Source organism: Chiloscyllium plagiosum, unplaced genomic scaffold, assembly GCF_037043375.1.
Source record: "Chiloscyllium plagiosum isolate Xiang-an unplaced genomic scaffold, Cpla_swu_hap1 HiC_scaffold_4, whole genome shotgun sequence".
NCBI lineage: Eukaryota > Metazoa > Chordata > Chondrichthyes > Orectolobiformes > Hemiscylliidae > Chiloscyllium > Chiloscyllium plagiosum.
In genome coordinates this window covers 38971671-38997912 of record NW_028270142.1, presented here as the reverse complement: position 1 = coordinate 38997912, position 26242 = coordinate 38971671, and the positions used below count along the sequence as shown (strand labels likewise).

Genomic DNA, 26242 nt, shown 5'->3' with positions numbered 1-26242 from the left:
TGAATCGGTGGAATTTATTGCCACAGAAGGCTGTGTTGGCCAGGTCATTGAGTTTATTTAAAACAGAGAGAGATAAGTTCTTGATTGCTAAGGAGATCAAAGGTTACGGGTAGAAAATAGAAAAACGGGGTTGATAAACCTCTCCAACATGATTGGCAGTGCAGACTGGATGGGCCGAATGGCCTAATTTCTGCTCCTATGTCTTATGATCTTATGATCTAAATGGACTGCAACACCGACTTTCTCATGTGCAACGTAGGATAGACAATAAATTCTGATCAAGTCCATGAAGCCCACATGCCATGAATAACTTCCATTAAAATCTCACAAATGAATTTAGAAAAACTCAGCTTTATGCAATATGTAATACTTGCATCTATGAGTCAAAAGGTGCTGGGTTCAAGTTCCTCTCCAAAACTAGGGCACAAAAATATAGGCTATTGCCTTAGTGCATTACGAGGGAGTGCTGCACACCAGCTATATTGACTTTTGAATAAAATTTTAAATCAGGGGTTTACTTTTCCACTCAGTTGAACATAAACTAAAATCACCCAGTTACTATAAGGAAGGGAGCAGGGAGTTCTCACAGTGTCCTGCCCTATATTTATTCCTCAATGAACATTAAATAAATTATCCACATAATGTAAAACGAAGATTTGCATTTTTATAGAACCTTACACAACCTCAAGATATCCCACATCAAGGGAAGTACTTACTGAGGACGTTTAGTCACTGATGTGATGCAAGAAATTCTTTCATTGTCTGTGATGTTCCCTATGTAACTACATTTCAACAAGTTAATTATCTATAAAGCATAGATATCCTGGGGTCAGGGACAGCACTTTGTAAATGCTAGTTTCTCCTAGACCAAACTCTCCTCCCCTCTCTTCAATCCCAAGATTTTGTTCAAGTTCACAATCGTCCTAAAGTGTCATGTGACCCTGTATGTCAGCTTCCCACTTGGAAAGAAATAGCTTCGCATTCAGAATAAGTCACAAAAAAGGTACTCCATCTCCATAATAATGCTATGAACTTGATCCTCAGCTTTCTGACCCACAGACTGCATTCCAGAATCTCCTCCGCAATAATCCTCAACACTGACACCCTGCAAGGATGTGTACTCGGCTCCCTACTGTACACTCACGAGCGTGTCGCTAAATTTCATATGAATGCCAGCTATAAGTTTGCTGATGAAACCATTGCTGAAGGCCAGATCTCAAATAATGATAAGGCAGAATACAGGAAGGAGATCAAGTGCTTGGTGTCATGGTGCAATGGTAACACACACACTCTCTCTCTCTCTCTCACTCAATAACAGCAAGACAAAAGAACTGATCATTGATTTCAGGAAGAAAGGAGGAGGACACGCCCCTACCTAGACCAACATTGGATTGCTGAATGGATCTCTCTAATTTCAAATCTAATATTGACCTTGCTTTTTTGCATCTTTTATGCAGCCATAATTATGTATGCCTTGCTCTATCTAAGCACCCTATGATCTCTATGTCCTCATTTGTTATGACCTGCTTGAACTGCTTGCAAAACAAAACTTTTTACTGTACTTAGGTATATGTCATAACAATAAATCAAATGAAATAGCAATACTTACGTAGAATCTAATTTTGTTCCATCCATCAATGTTGCATTGTAGTGGTATTTGATGTAGTCTCCTTTCTTGCTCAGGACAGTGCAGTTGGTGGGTTTGTGGTAGGTCTTGATCTTTATTTTATCGGCTGGGTTGTGGAAGTCAATCATATGGATATGAAAAGCTAGAACAGCCGAGCCAGGGATAGATTCACCTATTTCAGTTACGAAAAGGAAAGACAGAGGAACACTGGTTATCATCCAGAAAAAAATCCTCTTGGCACAAAGTTTTGAGTGACGAGCATTCAATTCATTAGTGAAATCATTCTTTAAAAGGGTTACTGATTCAAAGTAGTGAGCTGGAGGAAGAAGTCCAAGAGACAAGAACCCAGGGCTCAAAATGCTTAAGTAATACTATTTTAGGAACAAGTTTATGGATTATGCAAACTGAATAACAATAATTGAATAATGTGCAAATGCCATTGATTTTTCACTTTAACTGGAATGGCTTAACACTGATATGAAACAATTCTAAGATCTCTCCATCAAGAAGAAAACCTTTTTATTAAAACAATTTTTCATTAAATTTCAAGTGAAACAAATTTTTGTAAAATAGAAAATACTTTAAACAAATAAATTCAGAAATGCATACATAAGTTACACCGCAATTTTAAAATACTGTGGGACTTTTCTTTATTTAGATTTATTTATTTTCGATTCTTTTTAAAATCAGAAAGTTGGAGAAAATAATATAATTACACACAACTTACTTATTCCTTCTTCACCATATCCCAGGTGAGGTGGAATTATAATTGTCCTTTTCTCTCCAATACACACGCCCAGTAACCCTTCGTCCATCCCTGCAATAACGTAGCCCTCCCCTATGTATGTGTTGTAAGTTTGATTTCGGGAATAGCTGAAAAAAAACACATTGTCATTTCCTCACTCCAGACTTCAACGGAGAACTAAAAAGGGAACAGAAGACTCGACTGACCCAGTCTGTACTATTTCTCTCTGACACACGCTCACAACATCCAGAGGATTAATAGTATTCGAGACATATCACAGACTTTTCAAAAAGCTTTTCTTCAGGAACTTCACTCTGCATAGTAATAACTCAGAAGCGATGTGAAATATTCAATACCTCATGGACTGGTGGTATAAGTTCTTCTAGGAATGAAATAGCCTTTTGCAGGTATGCAACAATACAGCAGGTTTGTGAAGCTTTAGCTGAAAGAACTTTGAGCCATGTTCATCTTCAGAACAACTATTAGGACATGTACCCATCTTCACTTAATCTTCACAGAAGAGCTCATGATTTGGGGCATGTCAAGTTAGACATGAAAAGAAGTCTCAAGAAATGAGACTATTTTGTGTAAAGAACTCTCAGTTTTGAAAACTTAATATTTTAAAACTCAAACACATCAAGACTCAAGTTTTTTTAGAAAGATCATATGATCAGAAGATCTCAAGGATTTGATTGTTTTTAATCTCTTGCAAATGCCATTAGAATAAAGCCAACTGGAACTTTGTAACAAGCCAACACAAAGGTACCTTGAATCAAACAATGTGCCATCCATAAGTGTGCCATTATAATGGTATCTCACAAAATCTCCTTTTTTGGTTTTCCTGAGACAGGGATCTGGAACAAACTCCTGTTCAATGGCAACACTGTCTTTAGGATTGTGAAAATCAACCAAAGTCACGTGAAAGACCAGAGTAGCTTGTGAGGGAATATCCTTTCCTGCAATATTAAAGTAGAAATCACAAGTTAGCCATGGATAATAACCTCATTTAACAAGCCAATCCTTCCAAACCACTACAGAAAAGCCAAGTGTGAGATGGACAGCAGCCACTTGAGGCAGCAGTTTACCACAATGTTTTCAATGGCAGTTAGAAATGGGCAAAAAAATGCTTGACCAGTGACGCCAACATACAAAGAATAAAACATGTTACATGTAAAATTCAGTTACTGCAATGATATCCGACTATAAAACATACTTTTCTTCAAATGGTTTGTAATTGTCTACCCTTTAACAAAGTGAATAGCTTCACACTTCCCTACGTTATAATCCATCAACCATCTTTTGTCTATAAGTGGTGACAAAGAAGATTGATGAAGACACAGTTGTAGACATGGTCCACATTAATTTTAGCAAGACCTTTAACAGGTTCCACATGGTAACTTGGTTAGTAAGGTTAGATCACATGGGATCCAGGGAGAGCTAGGTGATTGGACATAAAATTAGCTTGATGGTAGGAGACAGAGGGTAATGGTAGTGGGTTGTTGCGGTGTCCAATGTCATTTACGTCAACAACTTGGATGAGAACACAGGAGGCACGGTAAGTAAGTTTGCGGATGCCACAAAAATTGGTGGTATAGTGGATAGTGAAGAAGGTAATCTAAGAACACAATTGGATCATGATCAACTGGGCCAGTGGGTCGACAAATGGCACATGGCATATAATTCAGATAAATGCAAAGTATTACATTTTGGTAATACAAAGCAGGGCAGGACTTACATAGTTAATGGTAGGGTCCTAGGGAGTGCTGTCAAACAGAGTGCTGGCACATCACCTGGGGCTGTTGATGATGCAAATATCTCCACTGTGGGCCCTTCTATCCAACTCGTCCACGTCAATCAGGTATCCATCTGTCCCATTTGCCTGTGTTTGGACCATATTCCTCTTGCACAAGACTCTTGAGGAAGGACTTATGCCTGAAACGTCGATTCTCCTGCTCCTCGGATGCTGCCTGACCTGCTGTGCTTTTCTAGCACCACACTCTCAACTATTCATGTACATATCTAAATGTCTTTTAAGTGTTGTACTTGTACCAACCTCTACCACTTCCTCTAGCAGCTCATTCCATACACACACTAACCTCTGTGAAAAGTGTCCCCCTCAAGTCTCTTTTAAAACTTTGCCCTCTCACCTTAAACCTATGCCTTTTAATTTGGACTCCCCTGCCCTGGGAAAAGACATTGGTTGTTTACCTAATCTATACCTGTCATTATTTTATAAAACTCCAAAAGGTCAGCGAGCAGGATACATTTATCATCAATAACTGGTCACCATTTCACAGACTAATCAGCGACTTGTTGCCAGCCAAATCTCCATTCACACACTGTCCCTGGCTCCAGCTCATCTGTAGCTAGGCTTTCCCAATGCTTGAAGCAGCAGCTGTATAAATGCATGTCAGATAACTTCCTTTGTAAAGTCTGTAGTAATCCTTCAGTAATCCTTTATTTTAAACAGTTCTTGTCCCACTTCAGTAAAATCAGAAAATAAGAACACAAAAAGATATCATCTTGACAAAAAAAACAGTTCAGATCACCCATTATCTTATTAACGGCACAGCAAGCTTGAAGTGTCAAATAGCCTACTTCGTTCTTAAACAGCTGAAGACCCAGCAGTGACCTTTACAGTACTCCACTTTCATCTACCTACCAACTTAAAAATACCCCATTTATGCTCAGTCTGTGCAAAATGTCCTTCAGCCAATCTACTGTCAATTTTAATTTATTGCTTTCAACTCCATGAGCCATTACCATGTCAATTAACCTTTTTTGTACATAATTTATCTATTTGTTCCCCTGTATCTACCTTACTAGTTACATCCTCAAAAACATTTAATTAACTTTGATTAGTGAGCAACTCATAAGCTGAAATATAATTGCAGATTCAGACATATTGTACTCCACTTGATATTCACATTTCATACAGTCAGATAAAAAGGCAATGATGCTATTTGGCTGTCTTACCATCCCCTCTATCGCCATATGCCAGGAAAGGTGGCATAGTGATTGTCCTCTTCTCACCCACGCACATACCCAGCAGCCCCTCATCCATGCCTGGAATCAACCATCCAATTCCAATGTAGGTGTCATAGGTTCGCTGTCGAGTGTGGCTAGAAGGTCAAGACAGATAGTAGAGGGTAACAGAGGTCAAGCTATGCACACAACAGCTTCAGCAAATGAACACCAAAATGATTAATAATCAAATAATAACTGTAATGAATATATGCCAAGTAAATAAAGTTGCAATACCTGGAGTCAAAAAATGTACCATCCAGGAGAGTGCCATTATAATGATAACGGACAAAATCAGACACTTGTACAACACGACTGCAGTTCTCAGGTTTATAGTGAACTTCAATTTTCACTTTATCTTCAGGGTTCCAAATATCGAGCATCAATACATCAAAGAACAAGGTAGCATCAGGTGGGATTTTATCAGCTGTGTATTAAAAATTACAGAAGTCATTTAGATAACTGCATTAATTGCTGGATATCAGTACTCAGAATGGATACATTACCCTCAAATAGTACAATGTACTAGCATGGAACCAGGGTATACATAGCTATATGACAAAAACATTGTGCATAGGCTAGGCTTGTATTCTGTAGAGTACAGGAAACTGAGGGGTTATCGAATTGAAGTTTTTAAGACTCTTAGAAAAATTTCATAGGGCAGATACAGAAAAGCTCTCTTTTCTGGTGATTAAGTCCAGACAAAGGAATAAAAATTTAAAATTAGAGCCAAGGACAAAATCAGGACGTTGGTGTGAGTCTGAATCTTGTAGAGCCACAGAGTCATACACTACAGAAACACAGACTCTTCAGTCCAACTCATCCATGCTAACCAGGTATCCTAAACTGAACTAGACCCATTTGTTTGCATTTGGCCCATATACTTCTAAACCTTTCCTATTAATGTACCTGCCCAAATGCCCTTTAAATGTTGTAATTATACCTGCTTCTACCACTTTCCTCTGGCTACTCATTCCATGCACCACCCTGTGTGTGAAAAGGTTGACCCTCATGTCCCTGATAAATCTCTCTCCTCTAAACCTTAAACTCATGCCCTCTAGTTTTGGACTCCCCTACCTGGTTATTCACTATATCTATGCCCCTCACGATTTTATAAACCTCTATAAGGTAACCCCTCAGCCTTACGCTCCAGGGAAAATAAGTCCTAGCCTTTCCAGCCTGTCCTTAAGTGTGGTCCAGCCCGTCCTTAAGTGTGGTCCAGCCCCCTAATGATGAAATATTTATTGAAGATCCAAAACAAAGTTGAATTCAAAATTACATTAAAGAGGAAGATGGCATTAGCTACAATCTTACTTACGCATCCCTTCATCGCCATAGGCCAGGTGAGGTGGCACTTTTATGAAGCGTCTTTCGTTCACACACATCCCAATCAGAGCTTTATCCATCCCAGCAATCAGTCGCCCTTTACCCACAAACACATTGTAAGTGGAGCCACGATTATAGCTGAATGAGGGAGACAGGCTCATTAAGACACTGCAAACTCTCACATCTTGCAATAATACATTTCAAATGTTACATAATCCCAAGCACAACTCAGAATTGAAACATTGTTTTAAGGATTCACATTACCTAAATACATGGAGTTAAGAGCCATAAACATTTTTAAATTCATTCTCAGAGTACAAACATCACAGACTGGGGGCCAGAATTTGTTGTTAATCCCTAACTGTCCCATGAAGGTGCTGTTGAGCCATCATCTTGAACAACTAGTCATTGCAATGAAGGTGCTCACATTATGCTATTAAGGGACAAGTCCCAGGATTTTGACCCAGAGACAGTGAGGAAATGGCAATATAGATCAATGTTAGAATGGTCTCCTGACTGTATGAGAACTTGCAAGTGCTGAAGCTGTTTTCTCCTAACTTCTAGGTGATTCCTGTCACAGGTGTGAAAGGTGCTATTGTAGAAGCACAGATGTACGTTTTCTCACTGAGCTGGAAGGTTCGTTTTCAGATGTTTCATCACCACACTAGGTAACATCTTTAGTGAACCCCCAGTGAAGCACTGGTTTTATGACCTGCTTTCTATTTGTGTGTTTAGGTTTCCTTGGGTTGATATCATTTCTTGTTCTTTTTCTCAGAGGGTGGTAAATGGGGTCCAAGTCGATGTGTTTGTTGATAGAGTTCCAGTTGAAATGCCATGCTTCTAGGAACTCTCGTGTGTGTCTCTGTTTGGCTTGTAGGATACATGTGTTGACCCAGTAAAAGTGGCGTCCTTCCTCATCTGTATGTAAGGATACTACAGATAGTGGAACATTTCTTTTGGTGGCTAGTTGATGTTCATGTATCCTGGTGGCTCACTTTCTGCCTGTTTGTCCAATGTAGTGTTTGTTACAGTTCTTGTAAGGTATTTTGTAAATGACATTAGTTTTGCTTGTTGTCTGTATAAGGTCTTTCAAGTTTATTAGCTGCTATTTAGTGTGTTGGTAGGTTTGCAGGCTATTATAATGCCAAGAGGTTTGAGTAGTCTAGTAGTTATTGATGTAGGGGAGAGTGGCGAGGGTTTCTGGACGAGTTTTGTCTGCTTGATGGGTTTGTTGCTAAGAAACCAGCAGACTATGTTCATTGGGTAACAGTTCTTTTTGAACACACCATACAGGTGATTTTACTCTGCCCTTTGTAGTTCCTCTATACTGCAGTGTGTAGTGACACATTGAAATAATCTAGTGCAGCTTCATTTGTGGATGTTGGGATGATTATTTCTGTCATTCAGTATTTGGTCCGTATGTGTTATTTTCATGTAGACGCTGGTTTGAAATTCTCCATTGGCTGTTGCTCTATTGTGACATCTAGGAATGGCAGTTTGTTGCTGTTTTCATCCTCTTTTGTGAATTTTATCCCAGTAAAGATATTATTGATGGTCTTGAAGGTTTCCTCTAAATTGTTTCATTTCATGATGACAAAGGTGTCATCCATGTTGTGGACCCAAAATTTGGGTTGGATGTTTGACTGAGCTGTTTGATTGAGTCTCTGTATTACTGCCTGTGTTAAGAACCCTGATATTGGAGATCCCATGGATGTTCCATTGGTTCGTCTGTAGGTTTTGTAATTGAAATTGAAGTGGGTAGTAAGACATAGGTCCACTAGCTTGATGACATTGTTCTTGCTGATGAAATTGGTGGTGTTTGGTGTATGTCTTTGGTTCTTCTAATAGTGTGGTCAGTGTTTCTTTTGTCAGGTTGATGTTGATGAATGTGAATGTATGTTGTTGACGCTTGTTGAAGCATGCTGTTGTAGTGGACCTTGTAGTTAGTACACACTGCTGCTACTGGTGGCAGAGTGAGTGAATGGTAATAGAGTGCCACTCAAGCAGATTGCTTTGTCCTGAATGCTGTTGAACTTCTTGAGTGTTGTTCAAGCTGCACTCATTCAGGTAAGCTGGAGTGGTAGGTCTATGCCATCACACACCTGACTTGTAGATCATAGACAGGCTTTTAGGGGGTTAGGAGATGAGTTACAGATCTCTTTAACTGCTCTTTAACAGCAGGGTTCACATCTCTTTAATTGCTCTTGCAGCCACAGTAATTGTATGGCTACTCCACTTCACTTTCTGTTCAATAGTGACTTTTTGCATTTTAATACCACTAAAATCTAAAGGGAGATGTATAATTTTTCTCTTTTTGAAGATAACCATTACCTGTGCATTTGCAAATGTTACATGCTAGTTATCAGTCCTGCTCTGAGTTCTTAAGGTCCTGCTGAAAAAGGATACTGACTGATTCAGTATCTGAGGACTTGTGAATGGTACTGATCTTCACACAATCATTACTGCACACCCACACTTCTGACCATATGATAGAAGGAAAGTAATCAATGAACCAGCTAAATATGATTGGATCTCGGACACTATGGGAAAAAAAACAACTCCCACCTGATCCAGAGGTGTATTATAACACGTCTGAACAGGTTGATTTAAAATATCTACCCGAAAGGAATAGGACGGTTTTCCCTCTGATTTTCAATTATTCCAATTTTGCTAGGGATTCTGAATCCACAGTCAAAATGTAGTATTTCCGAAGTCAACTTGAGCTCATCTCTAAGGTTGCCCTGATCGAACCCAAACTGAGAATCGGTGAGCAGGGTAATTGACAGCTATGTGTGCAACGCCGTCCATCACTTTGTTGATGATTGGCGGTACATGAACGAGGTTACAATTGACCTGGTTGGATTTGCCCGGTCTGTGGACGATATATTATATAAATAGAGAATAAAAATGAATCAACGTAAATGCCATTATGGAAACCCCAGGAATTCCACTTCAAAGTGAAAAAGGAATCGTTTTCCACCCGCTAATGCGTGGAAGCTGGCATTTGTCTTCTCCGACTTCAGTCGCTGTAGATTAAATGTATTTTAACAAAACAGATCGGGTTTCCTGAATGACTCCGGGTGCCCCCACTCCGGCTCCGGACTGACCCCGGGTGCCCCCACTCCGTATTGACCAGGCATCGCCCAAATCCGGATTCATGAGATTCCCGGACCCTTTTCCGAGTGCTGCAGTACCTGGAGTCGAATTGGTTTCCCCCGGGGAGTGTCCCCAGGTAATGATATCGGACGAAATCCCCGGGCTCAGCCGCCCGGACGCACTCCTTCGGTCGGAACTTGCTCTCCACCACCACATCATCCAGCGGCACTGATGGCGGTGGGCTCCCCCCCGCCCGAAGCAGCAACACAGCGGGGACGAGCAGCCACTGAAACCCCAGGATCATCGCGTCCGGTTCGGGTCAGACCCAGCACGGCCTGTCGAGATGCCTGAAGAGTCTCAGCACACCGACTCCAGCCGCCAAGTGAGGACGTGGGAAGGGGGAGGAGAGAGGGGAAAGGAAAAGGGTCCGCGGGCTATCTAGGGGGCGGGGCCAGGGGCTGGGAGGCGGGGTCAGGGGCTGGGGGGGCGGGAATAGAAGCCGGCCTTGGTTTGGGCCAAGGACGTCGGACAGAGGCCAGCGATGGTTTGAGGGCAAACAGCAAGGGGATGGGATCAACGAGACCGAAGGAGGGTCCAAACCTGAGGGGGTCTGGCTGCTGCATAACTGCCCCAAGGAGTGGAACTGGATGAGGGAGAAGGGTGAGTCTGTTGTGACGGGGAGGGCTTGGGAGACGTTGGAATTTGAATGAAGGGGCGGGGCCTGAACCGTGATGGGGCGGGGCAAGGCTTTCGTGTCGGCACTGAGTGTGTGTGTCGTGGCGGAGGAGAGACTTTCCGGATAGCGGTCTTTTGATTGGACACCATAAGTCCAATGGTAAGCGGGTAGTTTCAGAGCCTCTGCTATGACTGTCCAGACGCGGTGTCAATCATCCGTGTGGTTTTTTTTGGGATAGGTCAGCAAGAAGGGGCAAGTGTTGTTAATGTGGCGGACAGCAATGAGGCGACAAGCTGTAGTTTCCGTACTGTTGCTGTGTTGTTGCACTGTTCACGCTCAGTATGAGAAGTACAGTTTTCGGAGTTTTCCCCGGGACGAGTTGATGCCGCTGGATTCGGCGTATCGACATGCGCTGGACCAATATTCGGCGGAGAACTGGCAGGAGAGTGTGGATTACCTGGAGATGAGCCTCCGCCTACACCGTCTGCTCCACGACAGTGAGGCTTTCTGTAACCTCAACTGTAGCTTAGTATTACCAGACCAAACTGCTCGTTTCAGTGGCTTTCCTGAGCTCCAGCTCTTCAGCAGCATCATGAAAAGAGCGCAGTGTCTCCGCAGGTGTAAACAGGGTTTGCCTGCTTTCCGCCAATCTCAGCCCAGCAGAGAAACTCTGGAGGACTTCGAGAAGCGGGAGGTCTACAAATATCTGCAATTTGCTTACTTTAAGGTGAGAAAACAACTTGAAGCACTTCATAAAATAAGGTCAAATCGATCCTCAATCATGAATAATGTTCCGTTGAGTTTCTGATCTACAGAGGCATGCAGGATAATTGGAGTTGAGGCCAAGATCAACTGTGGTCTTATTGAATGGCTATAGTGTGGAGGTGCCGGTGTTGGACTCGGGTGGACAAAGTTGAAAATCACACGACATCAGGTTATCGTCGAACAGGTTTATTTGAAAATACAATCTCTAGGAGCGCTGCACCTTCGGGTTGCTCGTACCGAAAGTTTGCATTTTCAAATAAACTTTATTGAATGGCAACGCGGGTTCGAGTGGCTGAATGTCCTTCACTTGCCCCTATTTATTATGATCTTTGTTCACAGCATTCTCTTGCATCTGCCAAACTGAGAAGATCACGTCAATCGTAGATCTTCCAGTTGCAACCAGCGTCTGCAAGCCTGACAACAGCAACATGGAGAAATACTTCGATAATGATGCTTACGAGGGTGATTGCTCAATTGTTGTTGCAATTGCTGAAGTCGCCCTTGCTCTTGCATTGTTACAATCTTTCTGCCACGCATAACCTAGAGCTCCACCAGAGATGCAGAAATTTGTACAGATAGTGCAGGAGTACTCATTTTATCTGCTTGATGAGTTCAGATGATTTGGCATCAACACTTGAAGATTTATCTTTGATAAATGGATCAATAGATTGCTAAACTATTCTACTGTGGGTTCGTAATGGGCAATGCGCAGTCTTTGTATGTTGTCTAAACCTTTCTTAATTACAGTGTTCTTTCTATATTGTAACCCAAGATAGTTTTGCACCTATCTCACTCACTGTTTAATACATTAGGTTATGTATCAGCATTGAAAATGTGTGTGCTGGACATTGTTGACAGCTTCACACATCTAAACTCCACAATCACTACTAATCTGTAACTTAATGCTGCAATCAACATATGCGTTTAAAAGCTGCAGTTTTATGCCCCAGATGATTAGTGTGTGGAATAGGAACCTAACTGAGAATACTAACCTGCAAACCGACATAGTCTATACTCACAGGAGCACTGTTCTACAATTATGAAACCTCGATAACATAAACTAGGTATGAAAAAGGTTGAACAGTACAATCTTTGCTATTGCACGTGTATCCTCAGCACTTCTTGCAAGGACAAGGACACCACTGAGAACCTAGAATGTGCGAATTTGATCAGTATTCATTTATTGCTGAGCTAAGTACGCTGGTGCTAGCTTGACCATGTTCATCTGATGAATGATACCTGCACACACAAAGACTTCTGTAAATGACCACTGGATGCTGTTCCTCTGCTGCAGGTTCACCTGCAATGAGCTGTGAAGATGGCTGATGCTAACACTGACGGCTGGAAACAGTTGCTGACACCAGAGACCTCTGTAGGCTGACAATTTGGAAGAGAATGGAATTGAATTTAATTTATTGTCAGGCGTACCGAGGCACAGTGAAAAGCTTTGTCTTGCGAGCAATACAGACAGATCCCAAAATTAAGTAGCATAGGTAAGTAAGTAATAGGTAAATAGCGGCAAAAACAAAAACACAGATACAGGCGAATGTTAAGAATTTAACATTCAGTATTCAACAACAGTAGGGTAGAAACTGTTTCAAAACTGGCTGGTGCATGTCTTCTGACTTCTGTACCTTCTCCCCGATGGTAGAGGTTGTAGAAAAACGTTGCCAGAGTGGGATGGATCATTGAGAATGCTGGCAACCTTTTCTTGACAGCGACCTGATAGATGGATTCTATAGATGGGAGGTTGGTCTTTATGATTGTCCAGGCAGAGTTCACCACTCTCTGTAACCATCTCTGATCTTGAATGGTACAGTTGTCATGCCAGGTAGTGATACTTCCAGACAAAATGCTCTCTGGCGCATCTATAAAAGTTGGCAAGGGTATTCGCCGTCATGCCAAATTTCCTCACTGCCTGAGGAAGAACAGACTTTGTTGGGCCTTTGTAACCATTGCATCCACATGAAGAGTCCAAAAAAGCTTGTTGTGATGATGACCACTCTCAGGAGCTTGACACTCTCTACACTCGTTCCATCTCTGTGCAGTTAATGTGTTGGGGGGGGGGGGCATGAGTAACATCCTGCCGAAAGTCAATAATGAGTTCCTTGGTTTTGCCAGCATTGAGAGCAAGGTTGTTCTCAGTACACCATTTTTCCAGGTCTTCCACCTCCCGTCTGTAGTCTGTTTCATCGCCATCTGAGATTTGACCAACTATGGTGGTGTCATCAGCGAATTTGTAAATGGCATTAGTCTGGTATTTGGTGATGCAGTCATGCGTATACAGTGAGTACAGTAGGGGGCTGAGTACACACCCCTGGGGGCCTCCAGTGTTGAATGTTAGTGAGGATGAAATATTGTTCTGCTTGACTCTTTCCAAAAATTTAAACTGGCCAAGTAAAGGGTCCAAAAAACAGAGGCCAGCAAATTCAGCATTGCCTCGCAGCGCCAGGGACCCGATTTCCGTTCCATCCACTGTGTGTGTGGACTTTGCACAATCTCCTTGTATCTGCGTGGGTTTGCTCCAGTTTCCTTCCACAGTCCAAAGATGAGCAAGTTAAATTGGCCATGCTAAATTGCCCGTAGTGTCCAGGTATGTGCATGCTAGGTGGGTTAGCCATGGGAAATGTAGGGTTACAGGGATAGGGTAAGGGGGGTGGGATCCTGTTCAGAAGGTCGGTGGACTCGATGGGTGGAATGACCTGCTTCTGCACTGTAGGGACTGAGATTCTGTACAACCTCCCCGTGATGATCTAACTCAGTGGTCTGAGCAATGATGGCAAGTGTGCTAAATGCCTTCTTAACCGCCCTATCTACCTGTTACACAGTTTTCAAAGAACTATGTCATTGAACCTCAAGGTGTCTGTTTGACAATTCTATCTCATTCCTGACAAAGGGCTTTTGCCCAAAACGTCGACTTTCCTGCTTCTCTGATGCTGCCTCACCTGCTGTGCTTTTCCAGCACAACCCTCTCTACTCTAATCTCCAGCATGTGCAGTCCTCACTTTCGCCTATTACTACCAAGAGCCCTACCATTAACTATATGGGTCCTGCACTTGTTCATTTTACCAAAATGCAATACCTCGCATTTATCCAAATTTTATGCCCTCAGCCCATTGACCCAATTGATCCCTTCGTAATCTTAGATAACCTTCTTCACTGTCCACAATATCACCCATTTTGGTGTCATCTGCAAACTTACAAACTATGCATCATAAATTCTTATCCAAATCATTAGCACTGTTCTCAACTTTTTCTGCCCTGTACAACAGCACTGGTTTGGCTCTGATTCCACCAGGTTACTCAAATGTCATGTTTTAAAATTTAAGTTGGAAAGGGTCCAATATTGAAATTCAGTCCAATCCAAAGACACAAGAGGAGAAATAGACCATTCAGCCCATCATGGCCTACTCCACCATTCATTGTGATCGTAGCTGATCTAATAATCCTCAACTCCACTTCACTGCCTTTCTCCCAACATAATAGGACCATGAGATGTAGGAGCATAACCCTAAATTCCCTGACTGATTTAAAGGTGTGTCCATCTCCGCCTTGATTACACTAAATGACCTTTGTAGGGTTTTTGTTATTCTTATAATTCTGTGCTTCTTCCCCGGCTGGAGCTTTAACCTTATCTCAGTTCCTTCCCAATCTAACATCAGTGTCCAACTTGATCAAAGATGCTTGATCTTTTTTGTTGTCTGATTCTTCCATTATTGGTAAGTGATTCCACTGTCATACATAATCTATGTTATATTGAACAAGAACCCTAAAAGAGATGGTTTTCCTACAATACAGCCAGCACTAACATGTTTGTACCTTAGATTCAATCTTGCTCTATTTAATACAAAACATCCTTGGCTAATCTTTTCCCATGAAATGTACTGTAAGTTCAGCAAAAAAACTACATCACTGTCAGTTAAAATGAGTAATCGGACAGTCAAATTCTGAAGCATCAGAGGAATAAGCAACTTTTGATCACTTCAGTATTTCTAGCTATCAGAAAAGTCTGCAATCTATAGGAATAAAGAAACCAGAAATGGTATTCATGTATACTTAAACCTGATTTAAATCTTCATACATTTATTTATTTTTATTTATTCAAGGGATGGGAGTGTTACTGGCGAGGCCAACATTTATTGCCTATTCCTAATTGCCCAGATGCCAGTTATGAATCAACCACATTATTGTGGCCGTGGAGTCACATGTAGGACAGGTTAGATAAGAATGGCAGTTTCTTTCTCTACAGGACTTTAGTGAACCAGATTCCTGACAATCAACAATGGTTTTGTGGTCATCGTTAGACTCTTCGTTTCAAATTGTTTTAAATTTAACATCTACTGAGGCTGGATTTGATCCCGGAACATTACGTCTGTGTCTTGATCAATAGCCTCCCAATAGCACTAGGCCATTGCTTCCCCTGTATGTGGATTACAATTAGTATTTCACATAAACTCATCTTCCGATAGCTATCACTATCACCCTACTTGAGCTAGACTGATCCCTGTGCCTAAGTGTAAACTTCAAAATTTATGTTCTCACTTTCAAATAATTTAGTGGATTGATTCCATTCTAGTTCATTATTTTTCTCCAATTACAGCTGCTGAGATATTTGTATCATCGATAGTCACAGGTGAGGTGCTGGAAGACTGGAGGTTGGCTAACGTGTTGCCAATATTTAAGAAAGGTGGTAAGGAAAATCCAGGGAACCATATACCGGTGAGCCTGACATCCACAGTGGGCACGTTGTTGGAGGGAATTCTGAGGGACAGGATTTACGTGTATTTGGAAAAGCAAGGACTGATTAAGGATAGTCAACATTGCTTTGTACATGGGAAATCACATCTCACTAATTTACTTGAGTTTTTTGAAGAAGTAACGAATAAGGTTGATGAGGGCTGAGCCATGGACATGATTTATATGGACTTCAGTAAAGCATTTGACATTGTCCCTCAGGGTAGACTAGTTAGCAAGGTTAGATCTCATGGAATACAGATAGAACTAGCCATTTGGATAGAGAGCTGGCTCAAAGGTAGAAGGGGACGGGGTGGTGGTGGTGGGTTGCCTTTCAGACCAGTGGTGTGCCACATGGATTGGTGCTGGGTCCACAGTTTTTCATCATTTATACAAATGATTTGGATGTGAACATAGGCGGTATAGTTAGTAAGTTTGCAGATGACACCAAAATTGGAGATGTAGTGGACAGCAAAGAAGGTTACCTCAGAGGACAATGCTGTCTTGATCGGATGAGCCAATGGGCCAAGGAGTGGTAGATGGAGTTTAATTTGGATAAATGTAATGTGGTGCTCTGGTTTCCTCCCAGAATCCAAAGATATGCAGTTTAGGTGAATTGGTCAAGCTAAATTGCCCATAGTGGGGGGTGGGAAAGGAGGAGAAGGAGAAAGAGACAGAGTCCAGAGGTTTAGGTTGGAGGAAGTGTTTTAAAAGGGATCTAAGGGGCAACTTTTTCTCACAAAGGATGATGCTTGTATCGAATGAGCTGCCAGAGGAAGTGGTGGAGGCAGGTACAATTACAACATTTAAAAGGCATCTGGATAGGTACATGAATAGGAAGGATTTAGAGGGATATGGGCCAAATGCGAGCAAGTGAGACTAGATTAGGTTCGGATATCTGGTTGGCATGGGCGAGTTGGACTGAAGGGTCTGTTTCTGTGCTGTACATCTGACTGTTATATTTTCTAAGGTGCATTTTAATGTTTTATTTAGGTTAAAGCAGACAAATAGTCATAATGACTTTTTTTTTAATTATAATTCTTGATTTAGGGGTTTGAGTCATGATTAATTTGATATTTTAATGAGTAGGAAACTTGTATGATGTCTGTCTGTCTGTCTGATAACGATGATTATCCGTGTGACAGATAAAACTGAAATAGAAGAGAGTATTTTTGGTAAATGTTGCTGCTTTGCATCTTCATTATAGGCAGCTATCTGATATTAAAAATGTGTTGCTGGAAAAGCGCAGCAGGTCAGGCAGCATCAAAGGAACAGGAGAATCGACGTTTCGGGCATAAGCCCTTCTTCAGTTGGGCTTATGACCAACTGCTGCGCTTTTCCAGCAACACATTTTTAAGCTCTGATCTCCAGCATCTGCAGTCCTCACTTTCTCCTAGCTATCTGATATTACTTTGAAGAGAGAGAGCTGAGACAGAAACTGTTTCAGATATCGAGTTTGTACATCAGTATATACCAAGAACTTGATTAAAGTGTTGTAAGGTTATTTTAGGCTGTGCATTTCAGACAAATTCACTACCACTTATCTTTGCTCTTTTATTAAGCTTCAGTTGAGGCTTCAATTACTCTTTGTAATCTTCCCATGGTAAAACATGAACTGAAATAATGTGCTTCTAGTTAATGTGAACAGCAGACTGTGTACTGTGCTCAGTGACTCTTGTTTTCAGTATTGGAATGTGCGCATTGTCTGATTTCAGATTTAGTTTTTTTATGATGGTTACCACTGTTGAACAGCCTGCCAGACTCACTGACTACACTTACGCAAAAAGAATTGATCACTTGATTAAAAACATAATAATTGATTGAACTTTATTAGAAATAGGCATGTGGGAAATGATGTCCAAAACAAAATAGAACTTTAGAGCACGGGATATGAAAGTTCATTGAACTTTTCAAAACCATTCCCAAAATGGATTCTGTACACTCTACCTTAGTCTTCTTAGGAGCTTTTGCAGAGTCAGCAGAAACTATTTAAGCAAAATATGAAAACAATTACTGAGAATATCGCAAGATGATTATATAAGTGGGAGGCCTTTGGATTTCTTGCTGTTTTCTGGGCAGTTTCATCTCTGCAGAGCCACATAATGTTCTGAAGGATATCTGTTCAGCTAACTCTGCAACTAGTCTCATTCCAGCCATGCACATCACCAGCTGTTTTGGTCACTTGATTCAGAATGTGTTAAGTGTATCTCGAGTTAACTTGCTGATTGAAACCTGTAATTTTAACTTTGTGTCTCTCCTCAGATGCTGTCAGAACTATTGTGTTTCCCAAGTCTTCTGTTTTTATTTCTGATTTGCAATATTTTTCTGTGTTTCTGTCTAAAACCTGTTGTATGAATATACATGTATATTTTCACACCTGAGATCATGATAATTTGTGTCCAATGATATATTCTACTTTTTCCAAATTTCCGTTCTTTCTTTCACATTTAGGTTCAGAATGTAGCTAAAGCCATATCGGCAGCTCATACCTTCCTTCAGAAGCACCCTGATGATGCAATGATGAAGCAGAACATGGATTACTACAAGTCTTTGCCAAACTCTGATGACTTCTTGAATGACCTGGAGATGAAAAATTATGAGGCAAGTAGATTGATTTCCTCCAAATGCTCTGGTTTCTCTCTCAGTCCAAAGATGTACAGGTTAGGTGGATTAGCTATGGGAATTGCAGAGTTGTAGGGGTGTGAGTCTGGGTGGGGTGCTCTTTGGAGGGTCATTGTAGATTCAGTGGGCTGAATGGCTTGCTTCTACACCAAAGAGATTCTGTGAATGGGACTTGAGCTCCTAATACTGGCATCAACATTTTGGAAATGCTTACATTTATGCAGGATGGAAGATTAGAGTCCAGCTAGGACATTACTGAAAAAATCCAAGTCTAGAGTTAACAAAGATATGAATTAGGGTTTTGGAGTGAATTCCCCTTAGGCAGGGAAGAGGTGAGCATTTTATGGGAGTAGACGTAGGTGATCTTTCCAATAAAGAGGATATGGGGTAAGTTTTTAATTTAGTTTTGTCTCAAACGGTACCCAGTTCTGGACAGTTAGAAGAAGTTGGTAGTTGTGGAGTGGGACATAAGGAATAGGGGGAGACCAGGAAGACCTTTATGCCTACTTCTCCATTCAATATAATCTTCTGATTTAAAATTCAGTTGCTTGTAATATTCTCATACTCTTTTGTCCCTTTAGTGTCTTTAAAAAAAACTAACCATTTGATTTTACAACTGAGCATCACCAGCACTTGATTAAGGAATGAACTTTCCATTGGAGTTAGAGACAATGGTATGTTGGGTTAATTGGGAACTACCTGAAGAATTCTCAATAATTGTTTTTAATCATCACAATCCAACTTGTTCAGACAGGAACATAAACCTTTATAAGCATAACTGCTCTTGTCCTTTGCTACTAACTTGCATTAAATAGTTTACTCTATTAAATTAAATATTGAGAAGTTTAAAGGTTAAATGACCTTTCGATCTTCCCTCTTCTATGTCCATCTAAAGTTTGGTTTAGAGTGCCTTTGCTATCTCCCTCAACATGAGATCCTGATTATCATACTTGGAGGCATAAGTGCATTTTGCTAGCAGTTGTAACTTGCTGAGTTTTGCAGCTGTGCATTCTGCTATAAGCTATCGCATACTTACCTTTTTTTACCCCAACGTTGTTTGTTGGAATTGTCAAGCAGACCCATACCACAAGATGCAGGACATGACACCATCCAACATTCCTCAGTCACTTGTAACCTGAATGTCATTGGATTTTAGAATCTATTCATCCAAGCGGTGAAAGCTTACAATGGTGAAAACTACCTGACATCTATTACAAACATGGAACTGGCCATCCCAGAATACCTTAAGGCTTATGATGAGTGTATTGCTGCCTGCGAGGGTTCAAGAGAGGTGAAGGAGTTTAAAGATTTCTATCCCTCAATAGCAGGTGAGTGCGGGTGTCCGAGATGTGAACCATGCTTTTTGGCTGAAAGTTTTTTTTAAATCAGTGCTTCCCTCTGTTTCTCTATCCTTTTCCTTCCCAGTTTACTTTCGTCATCAAAGTTTTGTCTTTAAAAGTTGTTTCCTTCTATCTATTCCTCCTCTTTTTCTCTCTCCCTCTTTCTTTCTTCCTTCCCTCTGCCTTTGTTCCTCATTCTCTTTCCCATTAATGCATTATTTCTTGTATTCTTACACGCACTCTCTTTGGCGATCTCTGGCTCACTCGCCCGCCCTCTGTCTCTTTCTCTCCCGCCAGCACTGTCTGTCGCCCGCTTGCCCTCCATGTCTCTCTCGCGCGCTCACTCGCTTGCTTTTTCTCGCCCTCTCAGGGTCAATTGCATAAAATCATGATTGGTCTGTTCGTTTTCTTTACGCTGCTGTACAAATTCAAATATTTCTTTGCAGAAGTTCTCCATTTGCTCTCAAGAATGAAGACACAATTCAAAACCTATGGAATGTGAACCTAGGACTTAGAAGCAGGGATAGGCTATTTGACCCACTAGCTACCTGATGAGGGAGCAGTGCTCTGAAAGCTAGTACTTCCAAGTAAACCTGTTAGACTATAACCTGGTGTCTTGTGATTTTTAACGACATTCTCTTTCTTGCCCACACGCCTGTACTATTTCTGTTTCTCTCCCTGTGCGCGCATTCTTTCTTTCTTCTGTCGCACCCTGGCTGCTCTCTGTTACTGTTATCCTTCAAGTCTCTTTGCTTTCTCCCTAACCTCTAGTGCATGCTGGTGCTCTTCTGAGGACTGTGCAATCGTTGCTGCTGAACTGTTCATTTGACTAAATTTTTCTCGTACTCATATTTGCTAATAGAAATATAATTTTACTCGTTAACAAGTTATTTTAAAGCTAGGTGAATAATAATATTCACTTTATTTTTCTGCTATGTTTTTGTTGCTGTTTTGAAAAAAAAATCAGTGCCAATGCTTGAACAGTATCTGAGTTACCAACAGTGTTCTTTAATTTTCAGAACATTACGCTGAAGTTTTGCAGTGTAAAGTGAAGTGTGAGCATGAACTAATTCCTGTCATTGGAGGGTTTTTTGTGGAAAAATTTGTTGCTACTATGTACCACTATTTGCAGTTCACTTATTATAAACGTGAGTACTTTGCAATTAGATTATGGAATGATTATATTGTTTAAAATCTTCAAATAGAGTCATTAGCAAATGTAATGTTTGTGGAAGCGATAAGGAAATACATATGGTAGAGATAAAGGACTCCTTTGACAAGCTTGGGATTCTAGTGCATGCACAGAAAAATGTCTTGAAATATCTGCATTAGTGGAAACCCAGCTATTTTGCTTGGAAGTACTCCACAAACAACAAGATTGTCGCAATGTCAGTTGAAGGATCTGTGTTGGCCAAACAGAAGGAGCTCGCTCATCTTTGAGATGTTACCATTGACTTATAACTAATGATAATTGAATGTAACACTGGGTGTGGTGTTGTACCACCTGGAATTCTTGACAGTATAAACCTAATGCTTTGTTTTTAACTATGTCGAATCTCTTTTGCAGTCAATGATATGAAGAATGCAGCTCCATGTGTAGCAACCTATTTGCTGTTTGATCCTGAAGATTCAGTGATGAAGCAAAACTTAGTGTATTACCAATACCATAAACTGAAATGGGACCTGACAGAGGAGGATTTCTTGCCCAGACCAGTATGTCACTGATGTACAGATAACCTGCAATGAATTTGAGCATGTGGGAAGAGGATAAAGAGTTATGAGATTCTTTGGGAAGAAAATAATCTTAAATTATGTTGGTTTCATTAAAAGAAGTTATCTGTCCTTCAGAAATCTTGGACAGAGAAGTACCTACTAGTTCATTCAGGCAGTGATAACTAATCGGGTAATTCAGCACTGCAGCTGTACAGCTCTCTGTCCCCTACTTGAGCAGCTTTACACCCCAGATAGCAACAATAATGGATCCACTTAGCATTTCATCTCATCTCCAACAATTGCAATGACTTGAGATTCACAATATTTGCATTCCTCACCACACCTTGAACCCACGTAATCTCTTGGGAGCGATTTAAAAACAGCTAAAGACTGTGACTAAACAAAAACCCAAGTACAGTTAGTTCTCCTATAATGCAATGGTTGTTTTCTTGTGCAACTCCACATTATAGAAAAATAGTGCTTTAGAAACAGTGTGGTGATGTGATCATGTTACAGCCATCACACATTTTAAAAGTTCGCAGTTTAAAAAGTGTCTCCAAATCATCAATTGCGTGACAGTGAGTTCACGCTAATGAAATATGTGTAATAGCAGAATGACCTGTATTGGAGAAACTCACCAGAAATGGCAACATCTGTAAGAGAGAAAAGTAGAGTTAATGTTCGATTCCAGTGATGCCTAATGTGCTTCAATCGGAGGATCAATCATGTGACACTCTAAATTAATCTAGTCTCATTTGCCAACATTTGGCCCATATCCCTCCAGACTCTTCCTATTCATATACCCATTCTGATTCCTAATATCACCCATAAAAGCAGAAGTGGGCCACTTGCCCTATTGGTCGGCTTCACTATTCAATAGGATCTTGGCTGACCTGATGATTCTCAACTCCACTTTCACTCCCATAACCCTGATTCCCAGATTGATTAAAAATCTGTCCATCTCATCTTTGAATATGCTTAATGAGCTCTCTGCAGTAAAGAATTCCACAAATTCACAAGCTTCTGAGAAAAGAAATTCCTCCTCACCTCTGTCTGTCTTATTCTGAAATTCAGCCCTTTTTGTCCTAGACTCTCACAAGGGGAAACAACCTTTCCACATCTACTCTGTTAAGTCCACATGGAATCTTGAATGTTTCAATAAAGCAGCCACTTATTATTCTTAACTCACAACTGGCTCAATTTAGCCTTATAAGGCATCCCTATATACCCAATATCAGCTTAGTAAACCATCTCTGGATTGCCTCCAATGGCAGTGAGTTTTTCCTTATATAAGGAGCCCAAAACTGTTCACAGTATTCTAGCGGTGATCTGATGAATGACTTGTACAGCCTTACCAAGACTTCTCCATTATTATATTCTAATGATTTAGAATCCGAGATGTATAACACTGAAACAGACCCTTTGGATCAACTTATCCATGCTGATCAGATATCCTAAATTAATCTAGTCTAATTTGCCAACATTTGGCCCATATCCCTCCAGACTCTTCCTATTCATATACCCATTCTGATGCCTTTTTAAATTTTGTAACTGTACCAACCTCTACCACTTCCTCTGACTGTTCCTTCCATACATGCACCACCCTCTACTTGAAAAAGTTGTCCCTTCGGTCCCTTTAAATCTTTCGCCTCTCTCCTTAAAACTATGTGCATTAGTTTTGGACTCCCCTATTCTTGAGAAAAGACCTTGATTATTCACCCTATTCATGCCCCTTTATGATTTGGAGAACAAAACAGGATAAAATGATATGTGAGACCTGACCAAACACTTGTTTAAGATCAAAATGATTGTCTTAGTGAATTATCTTGTGAATAATCCTAGTATACTATTAATGTGTCAGAGTTGCACCAGATCTGCACCAGATGGGCGGCACCAGATGGGCGGCACGGTGGCCCAGTGGTTAGCACTGCTGCCTCACAGCGCCAGAGACCCGGGTTCAATTCCCGACTCAGGCGACTGACTGACTGTGTGGAGTTTGCACATTCTCCCCGTGTCTGCGTGGGTTTCCTCCGGGTGCTCCGGTTTCCTCCCACAGTCACAAAGATGTGCAGGTCAGGTGAATTGGCCATGCTAAATTGCCCGTAGTGTTACGTTAAAGGTGTAAATGTAGGGGTATGGGTGGGTTGCGCTTCGGCGGGTCGGTGTGGACTTGTTGGGCCGAAGGGCCTGTTTCCACACTGTAATCTAATCTAATCTAATCTAATCTAATCTAATCTAATCTAATCTATTTCTTAATTGATCTGAAAAAACAAATTAAATAATGGTTTTTTTGGTATTTTGTAAATTGTAAAACCCATTCGTCTTCTTTAGTACTAGACTTCAACCACAGATGCATGTCTCTAATCCTATCTACCCTACATTTACTTTCTTGTGATTTGAGTACTAATCCAGAGATTATTACTTTTTGAGACTTAACTTTTTAGTTTAGCTCCTAGCTGCTCATGATCCTTAAGCAGAACATCTTTCCTAATCTTATTAATGTCATTGGTACCTACATGGATCACAACAATTGAATCCACCCTTCTGTTTCCTCTGCAATGTACAAGTTTCTTCCCAGCGTATTGCAGATACCGTGTTTCCTGCTACCGGACAAGCTCCTCAGCCATCTGGGCTCATGCTTTTGCTTGCAGCGGGCTCTGTCCATTCCTCAGTCTATGCTGTCCACTCCTACTGCAACACTGTTTCCTGTCCCATTGAATAATGTCACCATGGTAGGGAAACAACCAATTCACCCATCACTGTGCAGGCCTTGCACTCATTGATACAAGCTGCATGAATCTCAATTCTCTTGAACAATTGTAAAAGCTGATGTTCCTCCTCTTTTACCTGCTGACACCCTTCCTGTATCATGTCCATTTGTCTTAACCATTGACCAAATCAAATAATTCAACCTAAGTGTGTGACTGCTTTCTGGAATAAAGTGTCCAGGTAATTATCTTCTGTTTTTAAGGGCCATCATTTTCCCCACCTTATACTCTTTTATGTGCTCTGACGTCCATCACACTGTTTTATGGATTATACCTTTCCTTGTTCCCCTCACATTATCTTGTGGGCTCTGTCTCTCATCACTCATGCTCTTTTATCAGCTCTGCCTTCTCTCTCTCTCTCTCTCTTTCTCTTTCCCCCTCTCTTTCCCCCTCTCCACACACTGTCTTGTTGTCCATCTTTTGTGCTGGCCCTCTCAAATTGCTTGATTTTTTTTTTTTTGCTCTCAATTTTTTCCCCCTACTCTGGTACTGCTTTATCCCTGTTTCACAATAAAAGATCTCTTTTACATCATGAAAAGAGATCCTGTAGTGAACTGGGAGATCTAGAAAAGAACTAATGCTTGCCATTCTCTAATGTTTCATTGTGTTATCAAAATAACTTAAAGCACTTAATAAATCACATGAGTTTTTGGAAGACAATAACTACTTCGTGGGCCAGATTTGGTGAATGCACAGTTATTTAATCACTGGATAAGAGTGTTAAATTGTCTGATTCAACTGTTTTGATTTGCAGGAGGCTTTGCGATACTACAACCAGACCAATTTTCAATTGCAAATGTATGAATTTGCCAAACAACATCTACAAGCTGATGATGAGGCAAGTAACTAACATTAGCGGGGCAATTATTAGCTGTTATTCAAGTTACAGAGCTCTGAACAGAAAGCAATGAAGAATTAGAAAAATGAGGGATGAATCTCATAGAAACATCTAAAATCCTGATAGGACTGAGCAGGCTAAATGCTGAAAGAATGTTCCCAATTTTGGGGAAGTCCAGATGTAGGGGGTCACCATTTAAGAATAAGTGGTAAGCTGTTCAGGACTGAGCCATTTTTAAAATACTGTGTGCAATTCTGGTCTCCCTGCTATAGGAAGGATGTTGTGAAACTTGAAAGGGTTCAGGAATGATTTACGTTGATGCCAGGTTTGGAGGGTTTGAGCTATAGGCAGAAGCTGAAATAGGCTGGGGCTGGAGCATCAGAGGCTGAGGGTGACCTTTTATAGAGGTTTTTAAAATCATGAGGGGCATAGATAAAGTAAATAGACAAGGTCTTCTTCCCAGCATGAGGAAGTCCAAAATTAGAGGGCATAGGTTTAAGGTGAGAGGGGAAAGATTTAAAGGAGACCTAACGGACAACATTTTTCATGCAGAGGGTAATGCGTATTTGGAATGAGCTGCCAAAAGAAGTGGTGGAGGCTGGTACCGTTACAACATTTAAAAGGCATCTGGATGGGTATGGGAAGGGTTTAGAGGGGTATAGGCCAAATGCTAGCAAATGGAAATTGATTTATCTAGGATAACTGGTTGGCCTGGATGAGTTGGACTGAAGGGTCTGTTTCGATGCTGTACATCTCGATGGCTCTACTTTCTTCACTCAGTTGTGTATCTGTTAAATTCTCTACCACAGAAAGCTGTTGGGGCCAGTTCGTTAGATGTATTCAAGAGGGAGTTGGATATGGCCCTTGCAGGTAAACAGATCAAGGGGTATGGACAGAAAGTGGAAGTCGGATACTGGAATTGAATGATCGGCTATGATCGTATTGAATGGTGATGCAGGCTCGGAGAG

General features: G+C 41.0%; 2 protein-coding genes across 2 annotated transcripts in view; one reads left to right on the top strand and one right to left on the bottom strand.

Annotated features, from left to right (window-relative positions):
- The window catches only part of fkbp9 (FKBP prolyl isomerase 9), a 38054-nt gene extending 27802 nt beyond the window's left edge, over positions 1 to 10252 (bottom strand). Inside the window, exons 1-7 of the mRNA XM_043688783.2 lie at positions 9917 to 10252; positions 6715 to 6860; positions 5634 to 5823; positions 5349 to 5494; positions 3139 to 3328; positions 2355 to 2500; positions 1610 to 1799 (exon numbers count right to left, since the gene is read on the bottom strand). Of these exons, the coding sequence (XP_043544718.2) occupies positions 1610 to 1799; positions 2355 to 2500; positions 3139 to 3328; positions 5349 to 5494; positions 5634 to 5823; positions 6715 to 6860; positions 9917 to 10122 (1214 nt within the window). The 5' untranslated portion in view covers positions 10123 to 10252. The remainder of the gene's footprint in view (positions 1 to 1609; positions 1800 to 2354; positions 2501 to 3138; positions 3329 to 5348; positions 5495 to 5633; positions 5824 to 6714; positions 6861 to 9916) is intronic.
- Positions 10253 to 10743: 491 nt separating this feature from the next.
- Positions 10744 to 26242, top strand: part of crtap (cartilage associated protein) — a 29795-nt gene continuing 14296 nt past the window's right edge. Inside the window, exons 1-6 of the mRNA XM_043688787.2 lie at positions 10744 to 11221; positions 18445 to 18594; positions 19772 to 19943; positions 20975 to 21103; positions 21523 to 21668; positions 25191 to 25274. Coding sequence (XP_043544722.2) covers positions 10760 to 11221; positions 18445 to 18594; positions 19772 to 19943; positions 20975 to 21103; positions 21523 to 21668; positions 25191 to 25274 — 1143 coding nt within the window. The 5' untranslated portion in view covers positions 10744 to 10759. The remainder of the gene's footprint in view (positions 11222 to 18444; positions 18595 to 19771; positions 19944 to 20974; positions 21104 to 21522; positions 21669 to 25190; positions 25275 to 26242) is intronic.